The 23,838-nt window shown below is 39.7% G+C and overlaps 1 protein-coding gene across 1 annotated transcript in view; it reads right to left on the minus strand.

Annotated features, from left to right (window-relative positions):
* FBXO16 (F-box protein 16) overlaps nucleotides 1–23,838 on the minus strand; it is a 52,493-nt gene that overhangs the window by 23,227 nt on the left and 5,428 nt on the right. Inside the window, exons 2-4 of the mRNA XM_036751317.1 lie at nucleotides 16,560–16,595; nucleotides 10,263–10,469; nucleotides 473–637 (exon numbers count right to left, since the gene is read on the minus strand). Of these exons, the coding sequence (XP_036607212.1) occupies nucleotides 473–637; nucleotides 10,263–10,469; nucleotides 16,560–16,595 (408 nt within the window). The remainder of the gene's footprint in view (nucleotides 1–472; nucleotides 638–10,262; nucleotides 10,470–16,559; nucleotides 16,596–23,838) is intronic.

Below are 23,838 nucleotides of genomic sequence, written 5' to 3' on the forward strand. Positions count from 1 at the left end.
GAACAAATCCCCTTAACAAAAAATGTGTTTTGTAAAACTTGGACTCAGTCAAAAAGACCCAGAAAGCCACATGTGGCCTTGAGGCCACAGGTTTCCCACCCTTGGTCTCATCATAGTTGTAATCTGCTTTGATGGAGGGAATTCTCACACTAGGAATACCCTTGCAAATTATCCACGGTTCCAATCCACAATTGCCTGGTGCCCAGCTGACTGTAGCTCCTGGACCTTGTTACTGGGACAAGTGCATACTGCTGTGCTATGGGGATCTAGGAAAGTCTTGATCACTGAGAATTGACAGGTGGCTGAATTTCGATGAATAGTTCTAACTGGTATGAAGCTATAAACCACTGGGTTTTCATCACCAAAATACTGAAAATCAACAACTTTCGGCTTGATTCTACCACATTTTTAGTTCCAGACCTCTTTAATGATATGTGAAGTCTTATTTTTGCTGCTTTTTCTTTCTATCTACCTTGGGCTTAGTAATATGAAGTTCTTTCACCATCTCGATATAGTGTTTCTTCCACACCCCCTGTTCAAACGGGGTTGGAGAGAAATTGATGCACCAGTTAAAACGCAAACACTTGCGCATCCAGAGCTGATCCAATTCAGTCAGGTTCTTCCAGTGCCAGCTCACCTGAAAAAAGTAAGGACAATGTCACTCCCTAGCCCCCTTCTCAGGGCTGAGCCCTTCACCTAAGCTCTCACCAACTTGCAACAGGCTTTCCCAAATGCCCTTGCCTTCTTCAGAATGAAGTCTCATGGCCACCTCCAACAGGAAGTTTTTCTAGTCTGGATGTTCTTAACCTTTTGGAGGGTCACGACAGTCTAGTGAAGCTCATGGGCCTATTCTCAGAAAAGCATTTTATTAACTACATTCAAGATTGGAGAAAATGCAAAATTTCAATTAGATGTAATAAAGATGTAATTTTTTTTCTCATCCAAGTTCATCGACTCCTTGAAATCTACCCGTGGACCAGGTTAAATAGCACTGTAGCACTGAGAGAGAGAGAGAGAGAGAGAGAGAGAAAGAGAGAGAGAGAGAGAGAGAGGGAGAGGGAGAGGGAGAACATCCTTACAGCCTTGACTTGACCGGCCTGTTACCATATATATATATATAGTATCATTAGCTCTACAGCATAGATCCTATCTCATCTGGTAGGGATAGAATCTTTTATTTTCTAGCCTCTCTTCCCAACCCCCATCTTCCTGCCAAAGCCCTGTAGCACAGTCCCGGCTAGCCTGTGGGTACTAAACAAACACTGAAGGAGGCTGGCCTGTGTGTGGGAGTATTTACAGTAAAGACAATAGACTGCAGGTTTTGAATGGGTCCATTGACAAGTAGAGGGCAGATCCAAAGATCATATAGCCTCTTTGTTCTTGCAGAGCCCTAAGAGTTTTGCTAATTCTCTCCTCCCTCTCCTCCCCTCCCCAGAAATTTATAGACTCAATCTAGCTGCAGGAAAACACCACCTCTCCTCCACTTTTTAAAAAGCCCTCCCCATTTCAAGATGAGCTAAATAAAAATTACCAAAATTCCAATCAGTCAGCATTTAAAAAAAAAATACAGTGTTCAGAGCACGACCTGAGGCAGTGGAGGGAAATATCAGGCATTAAGGGAGGATTAGAAAGAATTCAATACTTCAAAAAGAGAAAGTAGGAAAAAAAGTGATCCAAGAGCCAGAAGGAGAAAAGGGGAGATAGGAGAGGGGGAGCATTGGGGTGGGGGATGGGGGTGGGGAAGGATTCTAACAGGGAGGGCCAGGCAAGGGAGAAGAGAAACCACATTCCAAGCCTGTTTGACCTGGAGATGAAATGGAGCCCAGCCCCTCCTCCCTAGCCTCTCAGCAGTGAAGCAAGAAGCTTTGAGGGAAGAGGAGGCAGGCCAACCCCACCAACCTCTCTTCCTACTTATTTCTGGACTTTCTGAGAGTTTGAAACCTAAGCTGTTGTTTTTTTCTTTTGGCCTTAGGGACAATGGGATTTTTGTAGGTAAAGGGGCAAGGCTGATGGTAGAACAAAACGAAACTCAGCTTGCCTCTCCCCTCCTTTCCACTCACAGTGCAAACACTCCAGAACGGATTCTGAGTTGGTTCTGCAACCTGACTCCAGGCACCAATTCGGGGAGGGGTTGAGGAAGGCAAATATCTAAAATTAGATCTCTGCCTACAAAACATAAGTTTCTCAGCCTTCGTTGGTAAGGTTACTTTACAAGCTAAATCCTATTGCCAAATAAAAGTAGGTTCTATGAAAGCTGTTCAAAAGATGATTTGTTTGTGGGTTTTTTTTTAAACAAAGTAGTCCTCACAAGCATAAATGACTCCATTAATCAATGCATCTGCTTCACATCCAGCTAGACTGTCTACCTGTGGTTTATCAACTTTCGCTGAAGGAGTCAGTAGGAAGCTGATATTTGGAAGAGGTTGAATATGTTGAGTATGTAAGCATTTTTTGGCTTAAAAATGTATACAGCAGGCCTATAACTAAGTTTCAAGTTCTGTAAGTTTATGCTGGTTGCAAAAGATGACCACTTCTCATTTACTAGAGACTAAATAAATGTTAGATTGCTGACTTAAAATTTTTTTGTATCTTAAATGTTTTACTTCAGAGAGTAAACAACTTCAACCTATTTTATTGAAAAGAGCTGTCAATACCAAAAGAATGAGGCAGGGATGAGCAGAGAAGGAAAAATACTGACTCCAATTGTCACATTTCCATAAAAGTTTAACTTAGCAAAGCTTACACGATAGGTACTTAATAAATATTTACTTACTGTTTGGTTAATTAATTAACTGATATAAAAATGTCACTACAAGGAACAGATCAGAAGAAAGTGCTTTAGCTAACAAACAGCTGATCTCCTTACCAGGTAGAAAGACACAACAACCAAAAACCCCACAGATTTAGAATACAAACTTGTCTGTAAAATACCATGGAGGAAGATGGCAGAATAGTGTGCATAATATTGCCTCATAAAACATCCAAAAATAGTGGAAGCAAAACCAAGTCAACAAAAAGCTTGGTGTGAGACCCAAATGAGTCATCCTAAGATTATTTACACAAATGAAAATGGCAGGAAAATAACAAATAGATAGAAACTGGAACAGATTTGTTAAGGTTTCTATGAAGAAACACTAAATATCAAACATAGTAGATTCTATGAAGAAATATTAAATATTAAACATAGTGGAATTACTATATTTGAACCCTGATGCCTCAGGCCCTAAAATGCCATGCAAGGAAGTAGAAACAGCATTTAAGATGATGAAACTGGGAGAAACAGCCAGATGAGTCCAAATACACACAGAGGAAATCTGTTTCTCTGTTGGAAGCAACATAATCTTTAATTCCATTCCATTAAATTCAACAAGCGCTTATTAAGCACCTACCCCTCAGAAGGTATCTGCCACGCAGTCTTATCTCAGGGAAGGAAAGATACCAAGACAATGTAAAAAAAAATCACAGATGATATTACTACCCCTCAAAATGCCATCCAGAAATCACTCATTTTGACTGACTCACAGGCCTACTTTATAAAATCTTCATGAGAATGCTCAAGGATATTACTGATGAAAGTATGAGAAGGAAACAGCTGTGCTTTCACAATGATTTTCTATAGAAAATGGTATCTATATAATCATGAAAGATATAGAGACTATAAAATCCTGCTATATTTATTGTTTGCTGATTTTCAAAAGATACCACATTTGACTTTGCACCAATTAATTAATCAATCAAGCAAGTACTTATTAAGCATCTATTATGTACCAGGCACTGTACAAGCCACAGGTGATACAAAGACAAAAAAAATTAACCAGCTACAGAGCACAAAGCACTCACATTCTTTGGGAGAGATGATATTTACACATATATGTTTAGATAAGATGTAAATAAAATAAATACAAGGGAATTTCTGCTGGAGGGGACACCAGAAACTGGGGAGATTAGTAAAGGCCTCATGTATAAGATAACTTGTGAGCTGAACTTTGAAGTAGGTGGAGGTGAGGAGGGAGGCATTCTAGGCATGCCTAACAGCCTGGAAAAAGTCATGGAGACAGGAGATGTAAATGTGTGTGAGAAGTGACAGGTTAGTCTGGCTAGAGGGTAGTAAGGCTGGAAAAGTAGTCTAGAGCCATATTGTGAAAGACTTTCAGTGCTAAACAGAGTGGTTGGTGTTTGATTCTGGAGGTAAGGGGGCTCCACTCTACCTTTCTAGGTTTATTGGACATTATTCCCCTTTACATACTCAATGCTCCAACCTAACTAGCCTTGCTGTTTCTCACATGTGACAGGCATCTGCCATTTCCATGCGTTCGCACTGGCCTGGAATGCCTTTCCTCTTACTTCTACCTCCCAGATTACCTCGTTTCCTTCAAAATTCAGTTTAAATGTCATCTACTACATGAAGCTGTTCCCATGCCTGCCATTTGCTAGTTCTTATTCAATTGTTTTTCAGCTGTGTCTGACTCTTTGTGACCCCATTTGGGGTTTTCTTGGCAAAGATACTGGAATGGCTTGCTATTTCCTTCTCCAGTTCATTTTACAGATGAGGAAACTGAGGCAAACAGAGTTAAGGGACTTGCCCAGAGTCACACAGATTTGAACTCAGGAAGATGAGTCTTCCTGAGTCCAAGCCCAATGCTCTATCCACTGGGCCACCTCACTGTCCCAACCACCAATTTACTAGGGCTTCCCCACAAAAATTGCCTTGCATTTATTTTATTCATAATTATGTGTGTACGTGTCACCTCCCCGATTGAATATAAGTTCTTTGAAGACAGGGATCGTTTCACTTTTTTTGTATTTGTACCTCAGTACCTAGCATATAGTAGGTGCTTAATAAATGTATGATGTTCAGTCATGTCCAACCCTCTATGACCTCATTTTGGGGTTTTCTTGGCAAAGATACTAAGTGGTTTGTTCTTTCCTTCTCCGAATCATTTTTACAGATGAGGAACTGAGGCAAACAGGGTGAAGTGACTTGTCCAGGGTCACACAGCTAATAAATGTCTGAGGCCAGATGTGAACTCATGAAGATGAATCTTCCAGATTCCAAGCCCATTGCTCTACCCACTGCGCTACCTAGCTAGCTGCTTAATAAATGCTTGTTGGTTAACTGGCTGATTGATAAAGAGTTGCTGGAGTTTATTGAGTAAAATGCAGCTTTAAATTTCTCCTCCATCAAGGTATCTCTTATGTATATGTCTCTCTTACAGCCACAGATATAACTAACTGTTCAACGATCCTCTGATTATTGTTAAGTGAGTCATAAAATGGGACTTTATCCTTGCTAAAGATGCTTGTCAATCAGGATATATCTTACTATTATCAACATAGAGACATGGTGGTGATAAGGTATCAAGTGCGATAGTACACGGAGAAAAGAGGACCTAGGACGAAGCCTTGGGAGATTGTTTTATGTTGTCAGGGAGGATCCAAATGAAAGACAGTTATCTCAGGGATCTGGTGTTCTTAGCCTTTAATGTGTCATCGATCCTTTGAGCAATCTAGTCAAGCTTACTTGCCCCTTCTTAGAATAAATGTTACATTTCATTTAGAGGTTAGTAAAAATAAAGATGTCATTTTTTCCCACCTAAGTTCATAGACCCCCCTGAAATCTATCTACAGATTTCTTCCATGGATCCCACATTAAGAAGTCCTGCTAGAAATTATGAGGTCTTATAGATGTTTCTGTTTACAAATAATATTGTGTTGGTTGCATCAAGCAACATTACACGGCTTCCTCAGTGAGATCCATGATTACTCACAGGATATTGAACTAACAATAAAAAAAAACAAGTGAGGAATGTCTGTTGTCCAGTCTATGACTATGGACTAAATGGTGATGTTATGATAAAACAGAAACCTATGGTTACTTATATCAGAAATGTTCATAAATACAGCTCCTATGGACACCAAGGTATTGAAATCTATTACTAAAAGCAGTGCCACATAGCAGGGCAGCAGCAAAAGAAGATCTAGACCAGGAGTTCTTAACCTGGAGTCTGTAAGTCTGCTTAATATTTTGATAACAGAATTTCAATATAATTGGCTTCCTTTGTAACCCTATGTATTTTATTTTATGCACTTAAAATTATTGTTCTGAGAAGGGGGCATAGACTACCAGAAGGTCCATGTCATATACAAAAGGTTAAGAATCCCTGATTCCCAGACGAAAGAATCTTAGAACTTTGGACTACAGATCCTAATTTATAGATGAAGAAATTATTTTTATAAATTATAGATGAGGAAAATGAGGCCTAGATAAGGGAAGTGACTTGCTCAAGTTCAGATAAGAATTACTGACCCTTTTGCACTTCTGTGAAATCTTTAGGCCTATTTTCTCTGTGGAAATCATCTATATAAACATTGAGAGTATGTCCGATGAAAACATGAGAACAGAACAAGTGATATTTCACAGACGTTTCCAATAGTAGGCCACGTCTTTAGGTATGCAACTAAGAGGTACATAATTCTTAAATAAGAATTATTTTATTCATTGTATCTGAATCCCTAGTACCTAGCAAAGGGCTTAGCATACAGTGGGTTAATAAATACTTGTTGATAGAGAAGACAAGATCCCACTCTATCACTTGTTCCTTACTGAAAGCATTTGATTCAATAGGGCAAAATTCAGTCTTAAAGACTTTGCTTCCACTAAACCTCTCCCATGCATATCTTAAGATTGTACAATAAGAGCCCCCCAACAAGTGTAACCACAGAGATAACTTTGTTCAATAATCCTCTGATTATCAACATTAAGGTATAAAACATGGAAATGTATGCTCACTAAAGATGTTTGTCATTGTCATGGAAGATGTCCTGCTCAAAATCTAAAGAGAAGGATTCCCAAAACACAGTGAGGTACTTTGAAAGCTCCTGGTTCTAGATGATACTGTGATTATAGTATTGTGTCCTGGAATACTACAGGGCCTTCTCAGTGGGGCCTATAGCTATCCCCACCCCAAATATCTGTAGAACAATCCACAAAAGGTCTTTGTCCGTGTCATGCCCAATCTCCCACGGCCTCATCCTAGGCCCTCTTTTCTCTGTGTACTATCTCACTTGATATCTTATCACCACCACATCTCTATGTTGATAATAGTAAGATCTATATATCCTGTCCTAAACTCTCTCCTGAACTCTAGTCACATTAAGTACTTGTTGAACATTTCAAACTGGATTTCTCTAACCCAAAGCTATCTCAAACTCAACATGTCCAAAACAGAACTCATTATCTTCCCCCTGCTCCCCCCGCCTGCCGCCAAATCCAAGCCTCTTCTGAAATTCCCAGTTATTAACAAAAATACCACCATTCTCCCAGTTTTCCAGGTTCAAAGCCTTAGAGTCATTCTTGGTTCTTCACTTAATCCATATATCCAATCAGCTGCCAATCTTTCTATCTCCACAAAATCTCTCACACACATTTCCTTCTTACCCCTAACACAGCCTGCAGGCCTTCATTGCCTCACACCTGGACTATTACAATGCCTTTTCAGTGGATTCCTTGTCCCAAATTCTTACCCCATTCTGCACAGATCTACACAGTGATTTTCCTAAAGCACAGATTCACGTCATCCCCTTACTCAATAAACTCCAGTGGCTTCCTAATACCTTTAGGATCAAATACAAACTCCTTTGTTCAGCATTTAAAAGCTCATCATAACCTGACCCCCCTTCCTACCTTTTCCAGTCTTCTTACAGTTTTTTCTCTCTGACCATACCGAGTTCTAGTCATCTTGGCCTATTTCCTGTTCCTTGCCCACAGTTCTTTATTTCTCATTTCTCTTCTTTTGCAGTGGTTGCCTCTCAAGCCTAAAATGCCTCCCTCCTCATCTATGGCTCTTAAAATCTCTGGCTTCTTTTAAGACTCATCTCAAATGCTAAGTCCTAGGGGAGGCCCTTCCCTGGTCCCTCAGCAGCTAATATTTCCACCTTCTCTGTACATCTCTCACATAACTATCTATATAAGTGGTTTCCCCCATTAGAAGATAAATTCCTTGAGAGCAGAAGCTATTTTGCCTTTTTTTTTGGTATCCCTAGGGCTTAGGGCAGTGCTTGGCACATAAAAAACATTGAATAAATTCTTGTTGATTGGAGAGGTGGCCCAGTATGGTGGACAGACTGCTAGAGCTGGAATCAGAAAGATCTAGGGATCTAACCCCATCTCAGGCAGTTAATATCTGTGTGACTCTGGGCAAATTACAACCTTTGGGTTTCACTTTCCTCAGCTATAAAATACAGGGGCTGGATTTGATAATTTCTGAGGTCCCTTTCAGCTCTAAATCTATGATCCTGTGAACTGATTGGATTAATATTGCCTAGTTATGAAATGCAGTTAGAGGGACAATGAACTGGGCCCACAATTGAATAGCAGAAGATCAGGTTGGCTGACATTCAGGAAATTACACAGTTCTTTCAATAAACCCAAGGTTTATTGGGTGCCACAAAAGCCCATCTTTTTCACATTAATATTCTCCTAGGGTTGCTATGTAGCTGTGAAGCATGGAACGTTAAGATCTAAGAAGGGTCAAAATTCCAGGGGCCTGAAGGACAATGGAAAATGCATAATGGGTATAAATAAACTATACATCTTAGCACCGATGGCAGGCACGCAAGAAATGATATACAAATCACTGAGGACATGAATAACAAGGAAAGGGGTGAATCAGTCACATCCTGAGAATAAGAGGTAACAGATGGACAAGTACTTCACTGGTACTCCATGAAACATTAAAAGCTCTAAAGAATTAGGAAGGTCTAAAGTTCATGGAGTGACTCCTTTTTGGAGTATTTAAGGAAAGGCATAGAGAAGAAAAATACAGAATGGTAAGGCATGGATAGGATGTTATCTACACCAATGGAAGGGCTATCTATGTTTGATGAAATCGTGGATCCATTCAACACAGTATCAAAGTAAGCCCTTTTCCCATCAAATAGGAGTACTGCATAAGGAAAGAAGCTCAAAGTTTCCACTGGCCTGTCTTGAGAGTGTGTGATGTGTGGCCCTGGAGACACTTAGGGAGAGGCAAGCCAGGTCTGTTGTGAAGATTCCTCCCATTTTGTACCATGGTGAGAAGGGTAAGTCAGACAACATAAAGGGAAAAAATATAGAGTAGAAATCATAGGGACTGGGCAACTTTTGGGGTGGGAAGGTGGATCTTTAGTGGTTGTATGTGCAGTTGAATATTTACTTTTATTTAGTTGGATCAGGAAAGGCAATGTGATGTAGTGAATAAAGGGCTGATCTTAGAGTCAAGAAGATCTGGGTTAGTATCTTGTCTCTGACAACACATATAGGCATCAGTAGGAAGGAGTTTCTATCCCAGATTAAATGATAAATCGAGATTTTTAAAAAGTTAGATGACTAGATTGGCTTCTTCTTCAAATAATATGAACCACTGTTTAGATGTTTGGGGAATAGGCAGATGAAAGACTGTAGAATTTATAAAAATTGTAAAATTAGAGACAGTAAGTATTTTAGTTTTTCAGTTCATTCTCAGGCTCCCTCTGGTATTTTAAAAATGCTTTACCCAGTCTAATATCTTCAGGTATTTTAGGGTGTAATTCTTGCCCATAAAAGAACAAGTCCCAGGCTGAAGAATTTGAGAATTAATGGGAACTACATATATAATAGCTAGCATTTTATAGCATGCTAAGCTTTGCAAAATGATTTACAAATATTATATCATTTTACCTTCACAACAACCCTAGGAGGTAGGTCCTATTATTGTTGCTTTTCATTTGTTTTGTTGTTGTTCATTTGTTTCTTTCTGTTGTGTCCAATGCTCTGTAACCCCGTTTGAGGTTTTCCTTGGCAAGGATACCGGTTTGGTTTGTCATTTCTTTCTTTAGCTAGTTTTACAGAGGAGAAAACTTGGGCAAATAGGATTAAGTGACTTGCCCAGGATCATACAGCTTGTAAGTGTCTGAGGTGAGATTTGAACTCAGGAAGATGAGTCTTTCTGACTTCAAGCCCAGCACTCTATCCATTGTGCCACTTAGCCGCCCCATTTTTAAAGTGAAGAAAGACTTGCCCAGGGTCATAAAACTAAAAAATATTTACAGGCAAATTTGAATTCAGTTCTTCCTGACTCCAAATCTACAGCTCTAACTACTGTGCCACCTAGCTACGGCTAGATGAATCAGAATACTGCTATGCCAAAGGCTTTACAACTTGATTTTTATTAAAATATCTTTCATTTATGAGGTTTTTATAGGGCCCTTCTCCCAAAGTGCTCAGTATTGCTTATTCGCTTTACCTGCGCACATCGACAGAGACTTCGGGGGTCTAGGAAAGAAAAGATGTACAAAGACAACACCCTGGGGAGCTTGGTCGTGAAATCCACTGCTTCTGCTGGAATTCTTTCCTGCAGTTGTCGACTGCAGAACTTTTGCTGGGACAGAGAGCATTGCTCAAACAAGCCTGTCAAGATTCTTCTCCTCTGAGCATCTGTCCACTTGTCAAACTGAAAGAGAAAAAAAAATACCAACAAAGAAAAGCAAATCACCTACAGATTTAATATGACTCTAGAGATTCATTAATAGGGAAGAGAAGCAAGAGTCTGGAGCAGAAAAATTCCATTTGCTAAATGACCCTCCCATTAGCCTCTTGTGTTCTCTTCACTCTGCTCACTTTCCCACTTAGCCCCATCTATTGTTTGTGTGAATTTGGGTAAATGAATCTCTGAATATGAATGGCTTCTTCTCTTGAGCTCACAGCTGGCAGTTGCCCAAGATCTGCCAGTTGGGGCCAGCCTTACACAGTAAATATGGCATAAACTTATGAGGGATAATTTCCAGAGAAGGGTCTTTTACAATGAAACACACACACACATACACACACACACACACACACACACACACACACACACTCCTGATATGGAAAAAAAACCTCAACAAACCTCTTCTCCAGCTGCTCATAGACTAAAAAAAAATTCTTGAATGGGGGACAAAGCCTTTGATGCCACATTTAAAAGATAAAGCTTTAAGTATGATTATATCAAGGAGTAACATAATGAGTTAGATTCATAGGAAAATATAAACAACTGCTATTAGCTCCTTTTAGGGATGGCTGGTTCCAGAGAGAGGAGAGCAAAAGTACCTAATGGGTACTAGGTACCTACTGGAGAGGAAGAGGGGAGAAGAGGTAAAGGAAGATGAGAAGGATAAAGTTTGGTTATTTCACAGTTTTGCCTAGAGAAGACCCTATTGTCAACCCTGCTCATCAAAGATGCCTGTCTGCGCTTCTTTTTGGCATTCCTTCTGCTCTCTTAAAAAAAAAAGATACCTCCTGTTTTGAATTGTGAGTGCCCTTGGAGAATGGTCCAAAATGGAAATGGGGTGGGGTGTTAAAGAAGGGGGCTCCAGGGAAAGGGCCACAAACAATGTCATAGGCAGCAATAGCAGCACTTTTGCTGTTTTTTTTTTAAATTTGTTCACTAGAGCAAAGAACATCTGCAAATTGTGCAACCTCTTTCCCTCTCTCAAGAAGCATTACTGAGAACTTTCCATGTGCAAGGTAAAAGGCACTATTGCTTAGGTAGAGAGCAAGTCTCTGTCGGAAAAATTTGGGTTCAAGTCTAGCTTTTGATACTCAATGGCTGAGTGACCCTAGGCAAGTAACTTTACCTCTCAGTACCCTTAGGCAACCCACTGAGACTATAGAATGCAGAGGAGTTGACCATATGCTTTGGTAGAGGGACTCCCTCACTGGGAATTGTCCACACCAATGAAATCACAGGTCTAGACCTTTCTCCACCACCAAAAACCCCCCACAAAACAATGGGCAAGACATTGTGCTGGGTGCTGGAGTTAGGGGACACAAAAACAAAATAAAGCAAAAAACAATCCCTGCCCTCTAGGAATTTATGTTCTACTGGGGTGAGGTGTGGGATGGGGATACAACATGTAGATAGAGAAGTGTATACTTGATCATTTGAGGAGAAAGCACCCAGTGAGGAAAGTGCATTCTAGGCTTTGCAAAGGGGGGAGATGAAATTGGCCAGTTTGACTGGACAACAAAATGTATGAACAGAAGTAATATAAAATAAGCCTAGAAATGCAGTCAGGAGCCAGAGTATGAAGGGCTTTAAAAGCTGCCCTTCTGCCTTTCTCCTGCATCATTCTCCCCCCCTTCTCTCTTGGTCACCAGTGCTCCTAGTGTCCTCATTAAGGCAGTGAAGCAGCAGATTAGTCCATGAACACAGAGAATGACAGAGATGGAGTCAAAGCTGGACCTGTAAGCCTCTTTCATTACCACCTACAGAGCAAAGATGAGAAGATTCTAGAAATTTAGAATCTCAGAACTGGAAGGGACCTTTATAAGAGGCTTCAATTACACTCTTACCTCTTTTCCCTTCCCCCATAGAAGGAATCCTCTCTACAGCCACATTAATAGGGTAGAGGATATTTTTCAGATTTCCCAGTGGCTGGGTCAAATCTAGGAAAGTAGGGTAATCTCCAGAAAGGAAACCAAGACTTTATTGCTTTTAGTGCCACAGAGAGAAAAGCACACTGCATTTGGAATCGGAGGGACTAAGTTGGAATCCTGACTGGACTACTTACTACCTGCATGACCTTGTGCTTCCTCTCTCTAGGCCTGTTTCATTGTGTGTAAGAAGAGATTGAACTTAATAATACTTAAAGTTCTTTCCAGCTCTAAATTCTAGCACTGTGATACACAGGGGGCCAGAAGTTCACTTTATTTTTAAATCTCTGAGCTGACCTAAAACAGACTTTAGACACAGGTAAAGTAGGCAGGCAGCCACACATTGTGATTGGGGATACATGAAAAGATTCTGCCTGTCCTCAGATTTTCTCCCCACTCTAGTACCTCCTACTGATATCAGAGCTAGCTAGGCAGTACAATGGATAGAGTATTGGGCTTAGGGTTAGCAAGATCTGTCTCACACACTAGCTGGGTGACCTTGAGAAAGTTAATTTTTGTCAACCTGTTTCCTCATCTGTACAATGGGATAATAATGGCACCTGTCTCATAGGTTGTGAAGATCAAATGGAAAGCCCTTAAAATGCTAGCTATTATTTCTTGGTCATGCCATAAGAATATTCAACAGAGAAGTAAGGATTATCTCTGGAAGGGCAGTGTTAAACTATCATCTGGGGGAAGTACATACACTATAAGCCTATTCCTTCTCCATTTAGCATGGAGAACTTGGTTCATATGTGATAGAACAGATATGCTTCAAATCAAAGTGGCAGACAGCTCAGACAATTCGCTGAAGGGGCGGTGGGAAGGATCTGGGAGACAAAAGGAGACACCGGTGGACATGCTGGGCTGGGGAGGCTAGAGAATAATGCAAGGCCCAGGGGAAGGCAGGCTCAGGGAGATGGGAATCCAGGGTGAGCACCGAGCCAGTGGAGAGTGGACCTTCTATCACCCCAAAGATAAACATGGTCTACTGCAAACTTGTACTTAGCTAAGGCTGGCCTTTAACAAGGACCACTTTCTCTTATTTTTGTCTCAATCTTCTTAGAATTTGTCTTAATTCTTCCCTCTTAAGGTATGCTATTACCAAACGTGGGAAGCTATCTGTAAAGTGCAGGTGTCAACCAGGAAATAGCCATCAAGATAAAATATTGACACTCTCTCCCTAATCCTTCACTTTGCTTATCTAAAGGTATATTTTGAATTCCCTTATCAGGAGTTCTTAGCATACCAAATAAGTGCTTAAAATAATTAGCTTTGGGAATAAAAAGTAAATAAATGTGGTTATCACTTTCCCTGGCTCAAAAACTGTTTTGACCTGCTAATATTCTTTAAGAAGATAGCAGCTATTAATAAATTAAACAAATCATTTGTTGAAAACAGATTAGGATCACAGAGTTCTCTTTGTTGTTGTTCAGTCCAGTCCAACTCTCCAACTCTTTGTTGACACCATCTGGGGTTTTCTTGGCAAAGATACTTGGATGGTTTGCCATTTCTTTCTCCAGTTCTTTTTACAGATGAGGAACCAAGGCAAACAGGATTAAGCGACTTGCCTACGGTCACACAGCTAGTAAGTGTCTTGAAGCCAGATTTGAACTCAGGAAGAGGAGTCTTCCTGACTCCAGGCCCAGTGTTCTATCCACTGCACCACCTCCAATAACATTTTATGGATGAATGGTCCAAGAGTATCAACAACTTGCCCAAGGCCACAAAGCAAGTTAACAGCTGAACCAGAACTAGGACTCAGATGTCCTGACTTCTACTATCCTACTATACATTTTCCTATGCTATAATTAATTAAATAAGATAGATTAAATAGGATAAACTCTGAATAAATTATATTAAATAGAATTATATTAACTATGATAGATAATAACTATCATGTGAAACATGATAGATATTAAATATTAACTATTATAGATTAAATTGATATATTAAATAGGATAGATATGATGGATGATGAATGTTGAATAAATCAATAATGAATGGATGTTGAATGAAACCATGATCTATAATTGATGTCTTCTAACCTAAATTACTCTCAAGGTCAGAGGATCATAGTTCTAGAACTAGAAGGGTCTTTAAAAGTCTTCTGATCCAACCCTATCACTTCATAGATGAGGAAACTGAGAGCTAGAAACCTGTTCAACGTCCTGTAGGCAGTAAGCATCAAAATCAGCATTTGAACCCAGACTCCCTGAATCCAAGTTGACCCTTCTTGCTGCTGTACCACATTGAATATAAACACCATATATGATTAAAACTAAAATCTTACTCATTGTGGCAGTGAGGTTAAGCTGAGTTCTTGAAGGCTAAACAAAAACGACCTCAGTTGGAAGAGCTTCAAATATGGGATGGGGAATGGACTCTGTCTCTGTCTAAAGATTAGCCTACCTAAAGCCAGCCTAGCTAAGTTTAGAGGCACATCACTAAATTAGTTGCAAGGAGACAAAATTTCAACCCTGGCAACTCTGGAAGCCTATTAAGCTATAGAGGAGCTGCAATCTGTATTGGTGGAGGAAGAACCCACATAGATGGATTCACTGATTCTTGAAGTATTGAAGAATACACACACTCTTGAAAACAAAATAAAAAGTGTAGCACAAAGTGAATGGAAAACATCTTTAAAAACAATCTTTATGTGTTATCGTATGTGGTGACATATATATATATATATATTTGTGTGTGTGTATATACATACATATGTATGTATGTATAAATGAATGCGAGTGAATTGATGTGGGTATAAAAGAAAATAGATGAGCAGGTAGCCAGTGTATAAACATCAGATACTAGTTAAAGAAAATTGATCATCATGACATGAAGTAGTATTAATAAGATCTGTCTGACCAGTTGGAGGACACAGGGTCCCTGCTCTTTATCAATTTAGGGCTCTCTTTGAAATTTAAAACTAACAGAATGGGTATTTAACCCAAGTGCCTCATTCTAGATAAGTCAATTTATATAGTAAGCTTTTGGAAACTAGAGTCAAGTTAATTTAAGGTCCAAAAGAGGGGAAAAACAACTTATTAAAAATAACAATCAATCATGTAACAACAAAACCCAAATAATCTATATAAATATTCTTATCCTGGGATCTGAGTATCAACAGTTTCCTTCATGCATCAAACATTTATAATTCACCTGCTATGTGTAGAAATTGAGCTGGGTACCAGGGGTGCAAAGATAAAAAGTAAGCTATCTCCGTTCACAAAGAGTTTACATTCTTGGTGGGGGGGGGTAGAGGCAACACATACAAAGGTAAGGAACTATAAAATAGATACAAAGTAATTTGAGAGGACAAGGTAGAGAACTAGCAACTGAGTATCAGGATGGGCCTCCCAGCAATTAAGCTACATATTTTAAAGGAAGGTCTAAGGAAGCTTGGGATTCTAAGTGGGAGTAGTAGGGAGGGAGGGCATTTGAGGTGAAGGACAGATTGTGCAAAAGCTCAGAGATGGGAAACGGAGCAGTTGTGCACTTGAAACAAGCAGATCGGTATAGCTGAATTGTAGAGTATATGAAGGGTAGTAATGGATAATAACCCTGGAAAGGTAAACTGGACCCAGATTGTGAAGGGCTTTAAAGTGTCAAACAAAAGTGCTTGTATTTTATCCTAGAGGTAGTTAGGAGCCATTGGAGTTTATTAAGCAGGAGAATGGTATGGTCAGGCCTACGCTTTAGGAATCTTAACTGAGCAACAAAATGTGCCACTTACTGGAGTGCCCCAGCCATATCATATGTTTCCCCTGAGAGGAAGTATATGATATGGTTGGGGCACTCCAATAAGCAATTACTTACTGTATCTCAGCAATAAGCATTGACAAAAAGGATATGCCTTTTGCTTTTATGTGAATAGGTAAAAATGGTCCCATAAGCCAAGGCTATTTCAAAGTATTAAAGATGGAAAATTTGAGCTCCTCATCAGCATTACTGATTGCCAGAGAGAAGCTAGGGCACAAGGTGACTCACTCCTTTAAAAATGTCCTCATTTTTACCCTTTTTTCATCCTTACTTTGAGTCGCTGCTGAAGCACTGGATTCCATTGTTGAAAGATAATTAATTACATATTTACTTAAACTCTAGAAATATGTATATTTTACAGGGTTACCCATTTTCCAAGCAGGATTCTTCTTTCTTCAAATATCTAGGATAAGCAAATAAAGAGTGTGACTTAGTATGCCATGCAATAAAAACAATTTTTAAAAGCCCTTTAAAAAAAAAAAGTCTCAGTGAGATGGTCCTCTCTCTGTCTCTTCATGTACCAAATGTGGAGGCCGGGCTGGATGGTCAGTCCTGTTCTAACCATCTACTACTCCATACTTTTCACTGCCATCATGGGAATTAAAAGATTCAATCATGTATATGAATATAGATTCTACCCTTAGCTGTTCTGGGGATAGCAGCTGCTATCAAAGATCAGTCTTTCCAGCAGAGCTTGGATGATGGATGACCACCTGTCAAGGGTATTGTAGATAGGATTTCTAGGAGGGAGAAAGGGAGGTTAGCCTAGCTAGGGGTGGGGAACCTGCAGCCTCAAGGCTACGTGTGGCCCTCTAGGTCCTCAAGTGCCACAGGTTCCCCATAAAGAAAAGGAAAGAAACTATAGTTGGCCTTTATAATCTCTTCTGGCTTTAAATCAAAAATCTTTGACCTTATACAAAATAGTGAAGGGAGAATAATTGAGGAACTTGAAAGGAGACAAACCAGCAACAGAAGAAATAAGAAAAACTGAAATGATATCTGAAAACATTTTAAAAAAATCAATGATGATGAGAATATATGAAGCTCATGAGATATAGTGCCTTGCATAAAACAGGTATTAAATATTTTTCAATTGATTTTTATTTTAAAGGGTATGAAAAGATCCAATATTGTCAATTATTGATTATTCAAGGAATGTCATCCAACTTTCAAATATCCAGGTCTTTTGCTTTTATCCAGGTGGCAAGGTGGTGCAGTAGATACAGTACTGGACCTGGAATTGGGAAAATCTGAGTTCAAATCCTGTCTCAGACACTTACCAGCTGTATGACTTTAGGTAAATGACTTAACCTCTATCTGCCTCAGTTTCCTTATTGGTAAAATGAGACAAAAATAGCACCAGCCTCGCAAGGTTGTTGTTGTGAGGATAAAGCAAGGTAATATTTGCAAAGCATTTTAAAAACCTATAAAAATGCCAGCCTTGTTGCTGTTGTTTTCCTCATTCCTTCTCTTTTGGCTAACTATTTTTCACTACTCAATACCAATTCTAGTAAATGGATACAGGAAAATGAAGCCATGGCGACCCATGGCTGTTTTGTTGGTTATTTTACTTCTTTTTCTTTTCAATTTTTCCTTTACATCTTTATTATAACCCCAATAACCATCAATAATGACAATAAAATACACCTATAAGGTCTAGAACAACATTCCACATAAACTCCTAACACTTAAAAAAGTTAAACCAAATGAATAAACAAACAAAAGATATACTTACTCTGTCAGTCCATTTCCATGTCCACCCACCCCTTGCCCCGCTTTCTGCTTTTTATATAGCTGCAATCAGTGAATGTAGTTGTCTCTGTTATTCTTGCTTCGTATTATTCTATATAGGTCTTTGAAAATTCCTTATATGCTTTGCAGTTGTTTTTATGGCACTACAATATCCAATTATGCTGATACATCATAACTTATTCATTTATTCCCTAATATTATGACAGACATTTTAAAAGATTTTTACTGTAACAAAAAAGCTGTTATAAATATTCCCATATAGATAGGCTTCTTTTTTTTCTTTTCTATCTATACAAACCAGTCAAAGGAATGATTAATTTTCTTATTCTTATTGTAAAAGGCCATACTGCTTTCCAAAGTGCATGCACCAGTCCTCAGTACCACCAATGACACAAGTGCCCACTTCTAGCACCAAATTTTATCCCCCTTTTGTGCTACTTCTGCCATTCTAATGGGTATGATATTTGCACTACTTACCTTAAGTTGTTACGAGCAATGTGCTTTTTAAACTATAAAGTGCTTTTTAAATGTGATTATTATATTGGTACTGTATTTTTGAAATAACTGGCAAGGTTTACAAAGTATTTTACAAATATCTAATTTTGAAATTTCTGAGTCATATGAGCAAGAAGATAGAAAACTAGATATTTTCTTACATCTCCATGACCTCTTAAACCTCTCTAAAAAATAAATTATGAGACAAAGATAAAACAATTTCAGCAATTTCCATGGTCTAGGATACCCAGATTTCAAAAGAAGATTAAAAAAAAAAACAAACCCATGAACTGATTAAGCTTATTTATAAACCTTTTTCCCCCTCCCATGCTAAGGTCAGTAAGACTGCCCTAGCAGACACAAGGACCTGATACACAAACCTAAAATGAAACCCATCCCGACACTATGGTCCCCCTTCCCTCTTTCTAGTGCTATTGAGAGCCTGGATTTGCGCTACAGAAGTTTGCCAAGGCCATGACAGACAGTCAGAGTAGCTGCAGCCCTTCTGGAGCAAAAACTTGTCAGAGCTGTAACTTCTGTGGCATTAGCACTCCAAAACTCTGAACTGCTGGTGTGGGGGGTGGGCAATCCTGTCTAGCAGGACAGCTCTCTGAACTGCTGGTGCTGGGCCAGAGAACTGAGGAACCGAGAAAGTAGAACAGGTCAACAGTACAGGACAATATTTATGGGAAGAGGGGAGTGTTGTATGCAGCACTCCACTAAGCTTGAGGGAAACAGCACAATATCTAGCTGGGGCCAGTTCTGAGCACTCGAAGGTCACTTGGGGCAGAGACCTAGGCTGGTGAACTGTGAATTGCCCAGCATGGGAAGGAGTTGAAACACTTTGAAATCTAGCTCCCAAGGAAACCATCATCAGAGAGGAGAGAGTCAGTAAGTGAATAGAGGAAAGGGGGGGGGGCGGTACAAAGATATAATTGAAGATCTCAAACACCTTTAATATAAAGAAGATAAATTAACAGGGAAAACATTAACAACAGAAGGAAATATGGTCTTTGGATCTAGTAAATGAGTTCAGGCATCTATAAATAAATACTGCAAAACAAAGGAAAATGATCCAACACGATAGAATGTCTGGAGAACGTGGAATAACACATTGTTCCTGAGTGGCTCAAAAGAGAAATGAGAGTTATGAGAGCAAAATTCATGGTCTGAAGAGCAATAATAATGGGCGGAATAGGAAAACTGGATCTGCCATGGCAAGTTTCACCAAATAAACAAAAGAAAGAACAATAGATTGTGAATGCAAATATACAGAAGTGAAGGTCAACCTAGAAGAGAAACAATAATAAAAAAAATTAAAAGAAAATGTGCTTACTATGCAAGCAAAACATACTGATCTAGGAGACAGGATTTGTAAAGAAAATGTAAGGATCGCAGATCTCCCAGAAGGGTACAAGAGGACAAAAAACTTATAATGAAGGAAACGACAGAAGAGAATTGCCCAGAACTTTTGAGCATAAAAAATGAAATACCAATTGAAAGAATTCATAGATCATCCCCAGAACAAAAGGCTCCAAACTCCAAGACACACAGTGGTTAAATTTAACAATTCAATTCAGAAACAACAAGTTCTGTAAGTAGTCAAGAGAAGGACCTTCAAATATAAAAGAATGGAAATTTGAACAACATAAACTATTCTGGATCTATCAAAAGACGTAGGAGGAAACGGAATGATGTGTTCTGAAGAGTACTGGAGCTCAGGATGCAGTCCAGGATGACCTACCCTACAAATCTGAGTTTCATAAATGAAAAAAGATAGACATTCAATAACAAAAAGGCATTTGAAACATTTCAAGAAAGAAAAGCAGAGCTGAAGAGATTATTTGCTTCTCAAACAACAGAAATGCAGGAAGAGTAAATAAATGCAGCGGTTGAGAACAGCAACAAGAGCAGCAACATAATTATAGCAGAGAGACCACTAAGAAACTTCTTTCTAAATGTACACAAGGAGATGGGGTGAAGATGGCAATCTGGTAGAGGTCACATGGAAGAAGCAGGCAGGGGACATTATGGACAGAGCATGGTGACACCCTGCATACAGGTGGATCAATGTCTTTTGTGGTAATACATTGCAACATGAAAGGACACACAAAAGGTAGAGAAGGGAGCAGGTGGATAGAGAGGAATGTATGATGTGCTGGGGTGTAGCCAGAATGGACTTTGTTTTCTTTGAATGACTCAGCTTGCCTCGTTGAGCTTCCCTGGACGCTGGGGCTTGCTCTTCCGGGGCAGGACCAGAGCTTCCTGTGTGATGAGTCGTGGCGCTGGCTGAGGGGAGGTGTGTTAACGTGGTCTACGCTGGGGGAGGGGCCAAGTCAAGAACCTATCGGCCCTGGTCGTTCAGGCAGCGCTTGATGATGTCAAAAACTCTATAAGAGGGGAGAGGACAGCTTGAAGATCCTCCTTTCCTTTTCCGGTTGGAGCCAGAGACGCCTACAGCCGAAGCTGAGCTGCCGGTAGCAGAGCTGACTAGAGGCTAGTGGGTAATCTTCTTACCGTAGAGGGGAAGCATGTATACGATTTTGCCTTATACCATCTCGCTTCTCTGTGGCCTCCTAGTTACTCTTGTGAGGCGGACTTATTGGGCCTGGAAGCTTTTGATGAAAATATCAAAATGGGGACGCTGGTTTGTGGGATTGTTACTGTGGAGTGTAAATACATGCTTTAGTTCTCCTGCCTTCTGCCTAGAGAATTCCTTATATCCTGCGGTTCCGGACCTTTTAGGCACATATGAGATTCTCTTTGAAATCATAAATTCTGCCTTCCTAATATATGGGGTAAAAACTAAGGCTAGCAATGAGGGGGTGGGTGACCCTGTGACCTTAGAAAGAGAACAACCTATAGGAGTATAGATAAGGACGAGGAAGGAAGGATTGAAAATGGAAGGAAAGGAAGGATGTCTTGTTCTGGTGGTGGGTGTTCCATTGATGAATGCTCCTCTGGGAGAAGAGAGATAGTCTATGAAGGGAGATGGAGACCTAGTGTTAACTGTGGCCTGGGGGATTTGGCTATTGAAAAGTCTACTTATCCTACCTTAGGAAGGAGGTGTTGGAATTCCTGGGGGCAATTGCCATCTGGGAAGCTGGAGACTGTGGGCCCAGGGAGGAGATTTTGAGGCAAACGGGCAAAAAAAAAAAAGGTAACCAGGGGAAGGTATAGACGATAGGCTAGAAATCAGGGTGGTTGAGTGGGGAGAGGCCCTACCATAGATTAGTGTCTTCTCTGACACCTGTAATGATTGGCTTGCTCTGGGAATAGAAAAGGGGAATACATGAGGCAAGCTCTACAGGGCAATGACAAGAAAGGAGAGCCTAGAACAGATACTTTGAAAGCTTTGATTGCATAAGGAATACAGAGAAAAGAAAGAAATCAGATAATTAGAGGAGTCATGAATTAGAGAGTGAGGGTCTAGAATAGAAAGAGAAAGAAAGGACAGATAATGAAGACAGTGAGAGAAATCTTTTTTGGAAAGGGGTGCAAACATGAGATTTAAAGATATTAATGGGCTAGACTAGTTAGAAGGGAGGAGAACAAAGAACCTACTTGATTAACTGAGAGGGAAAAAAGGGAGGATAGATAAAAGCAGGAGAGAAAAAGGAACTAATAAGCAAAAACCCCCAAAAGAAAGGCATAATAAACAAGAGAAGATGATGAAGGAAAAGGGGAAAAGAGCCAGTGGGAACAGGGCCATCCTAAAAAAAAGATTAAGGTAAAGTAACTGAAGGAGCATAGTATTGTGTTTACAGCAGAGGAAGGGAAAAATCATAACCTGGAAAACATAACCATATGGAGGAAAATATAAACTTAATTCTTGTAACCTTAAATGTGAATGGATTAAACAATCCAATAAAAGGAAAAAGAGTGAAAGATCGGATGAAAAAACAAATATTATCTCATTTTATACTCACAACAACCCTGGGAAGAAAGTGCTATTATAATTCTCATTTTGCAGATGAGGAAACTGAAGCATAAAGAGGTTAAATGACTTGCCTGGAGTCATACAGCTAGTTAGTGCGTAAGTCTGGATTTGAACTCAGAACTTCCTAATTTTAGGTCAAATGCTCTATCTACTGCACTGCCCAGTTGCCGCTAAATTCCATGGATATGTGTGTGTACATGTACAATTATAGATATGTGTATATTTCTTTATTTCATGTATAGATATGGCTATGTTTGTGATCTGCATCCTGAGAAAGAATAATAAACCCATAGCTCAATTAGAACATTTGTGAATCAGATATATGTACATTTGTGTATTTATGAGTAGATGTTTGTCTAAGTATCTGTTGGAATGTACGGATATGTCATACATATTAATGAGAGTAAATATGAGAGAATATGCTAATATATTTGTATGTATTGGGAAAGAGAGAGAATACAATGAACATATGTCAGTATTTATGTCTCTGTCTCTACCATATGTTGTTTTCCTTTTCTTTTTTTTTAACCAGACCTGCAGTTTCATTGGTGTAGGGAACACTCAGAACTTCCTTTGCCAATGTAGATTGGCACCTGCTCTGCAACTAATAGTCTCAGAAAGTTGCCTGAGGCCCTGAGAGGTTAAATGATATCCCTAGTTACTATATGTCAGGGACTGGACTTGAACCCAAGTCCTCCTGAAGCTCTCTAGCCACTACTTTGTGGCTGCCTCTACTATATGGGAATTGACCTCAAATTAACCTGAGAGTTTTCCTTTCCTCCTAGAGCTACCTGAGATTCTACTCTCTGCTGCCCATCAGCCCATCACTCAACTTCTCCTTTGAGGTTCACTCTATCCAAATTTTTCAATCAATCCAGATCCTAATAGCTGACGCCAAGGACATTTTCTCTCTATTCTCAATGAGTTCAGGGCTCTCTTACATTCTACTTTTCCATCCCAACACTTGCCTTTTTACGATGGGACTTCAATATACATGTTGATGTTCCTTCAAACACCAAGCTACCCTGTTCCTCAATCTATTCAACTCCCAACACCTGCTCATTTATTCTACCTCAGCTATACACAGGCATGATCATGGCTCGATGCTGTTATCATCCACAACAATTCTACTTCTTTGGACAAGAATGCAGAAATTCTGTTATCTGATTACACCCTCCTATCATTCCATCTCTCTCATACCTTACCCTGCCTAAACCTATTCTTTATCCTTCTTTCCAATCCTTCTCCCCCTCAGTACTTCCCTTCTCTCTACTCACACAGATGCCAACCTAGTTCAGGCTCTCACCACCTTTTCCCTGCACTATTGCAATGGTCTTCAAATTGGTCTTCCTGCTTCAAGTATCTCTCTACTCCAATTCATCACCCACACAACTGCTAAAGGGATTTTTCCTAAGACCACGTCACTGTCTGTTCAAAAAGTTGCAGTGATCTCTCTCTC

The sequence above is a fragment of the Trichosurus vulpecula genome, chromosome 3 (assembly GCF_011100635.1).
Source record: "Trichosurus vulpecula isolate mTriVul1 chromosome 3, mTriVul1.pri, whole genome shotgun sequence".
Taxonomy (NCBI): Eukaryota; Metazoa; Chordata; class Mammalia; order Diprotodontia; family Phalangeridae; genus Trichosurus; species Trichosurus vulpecula.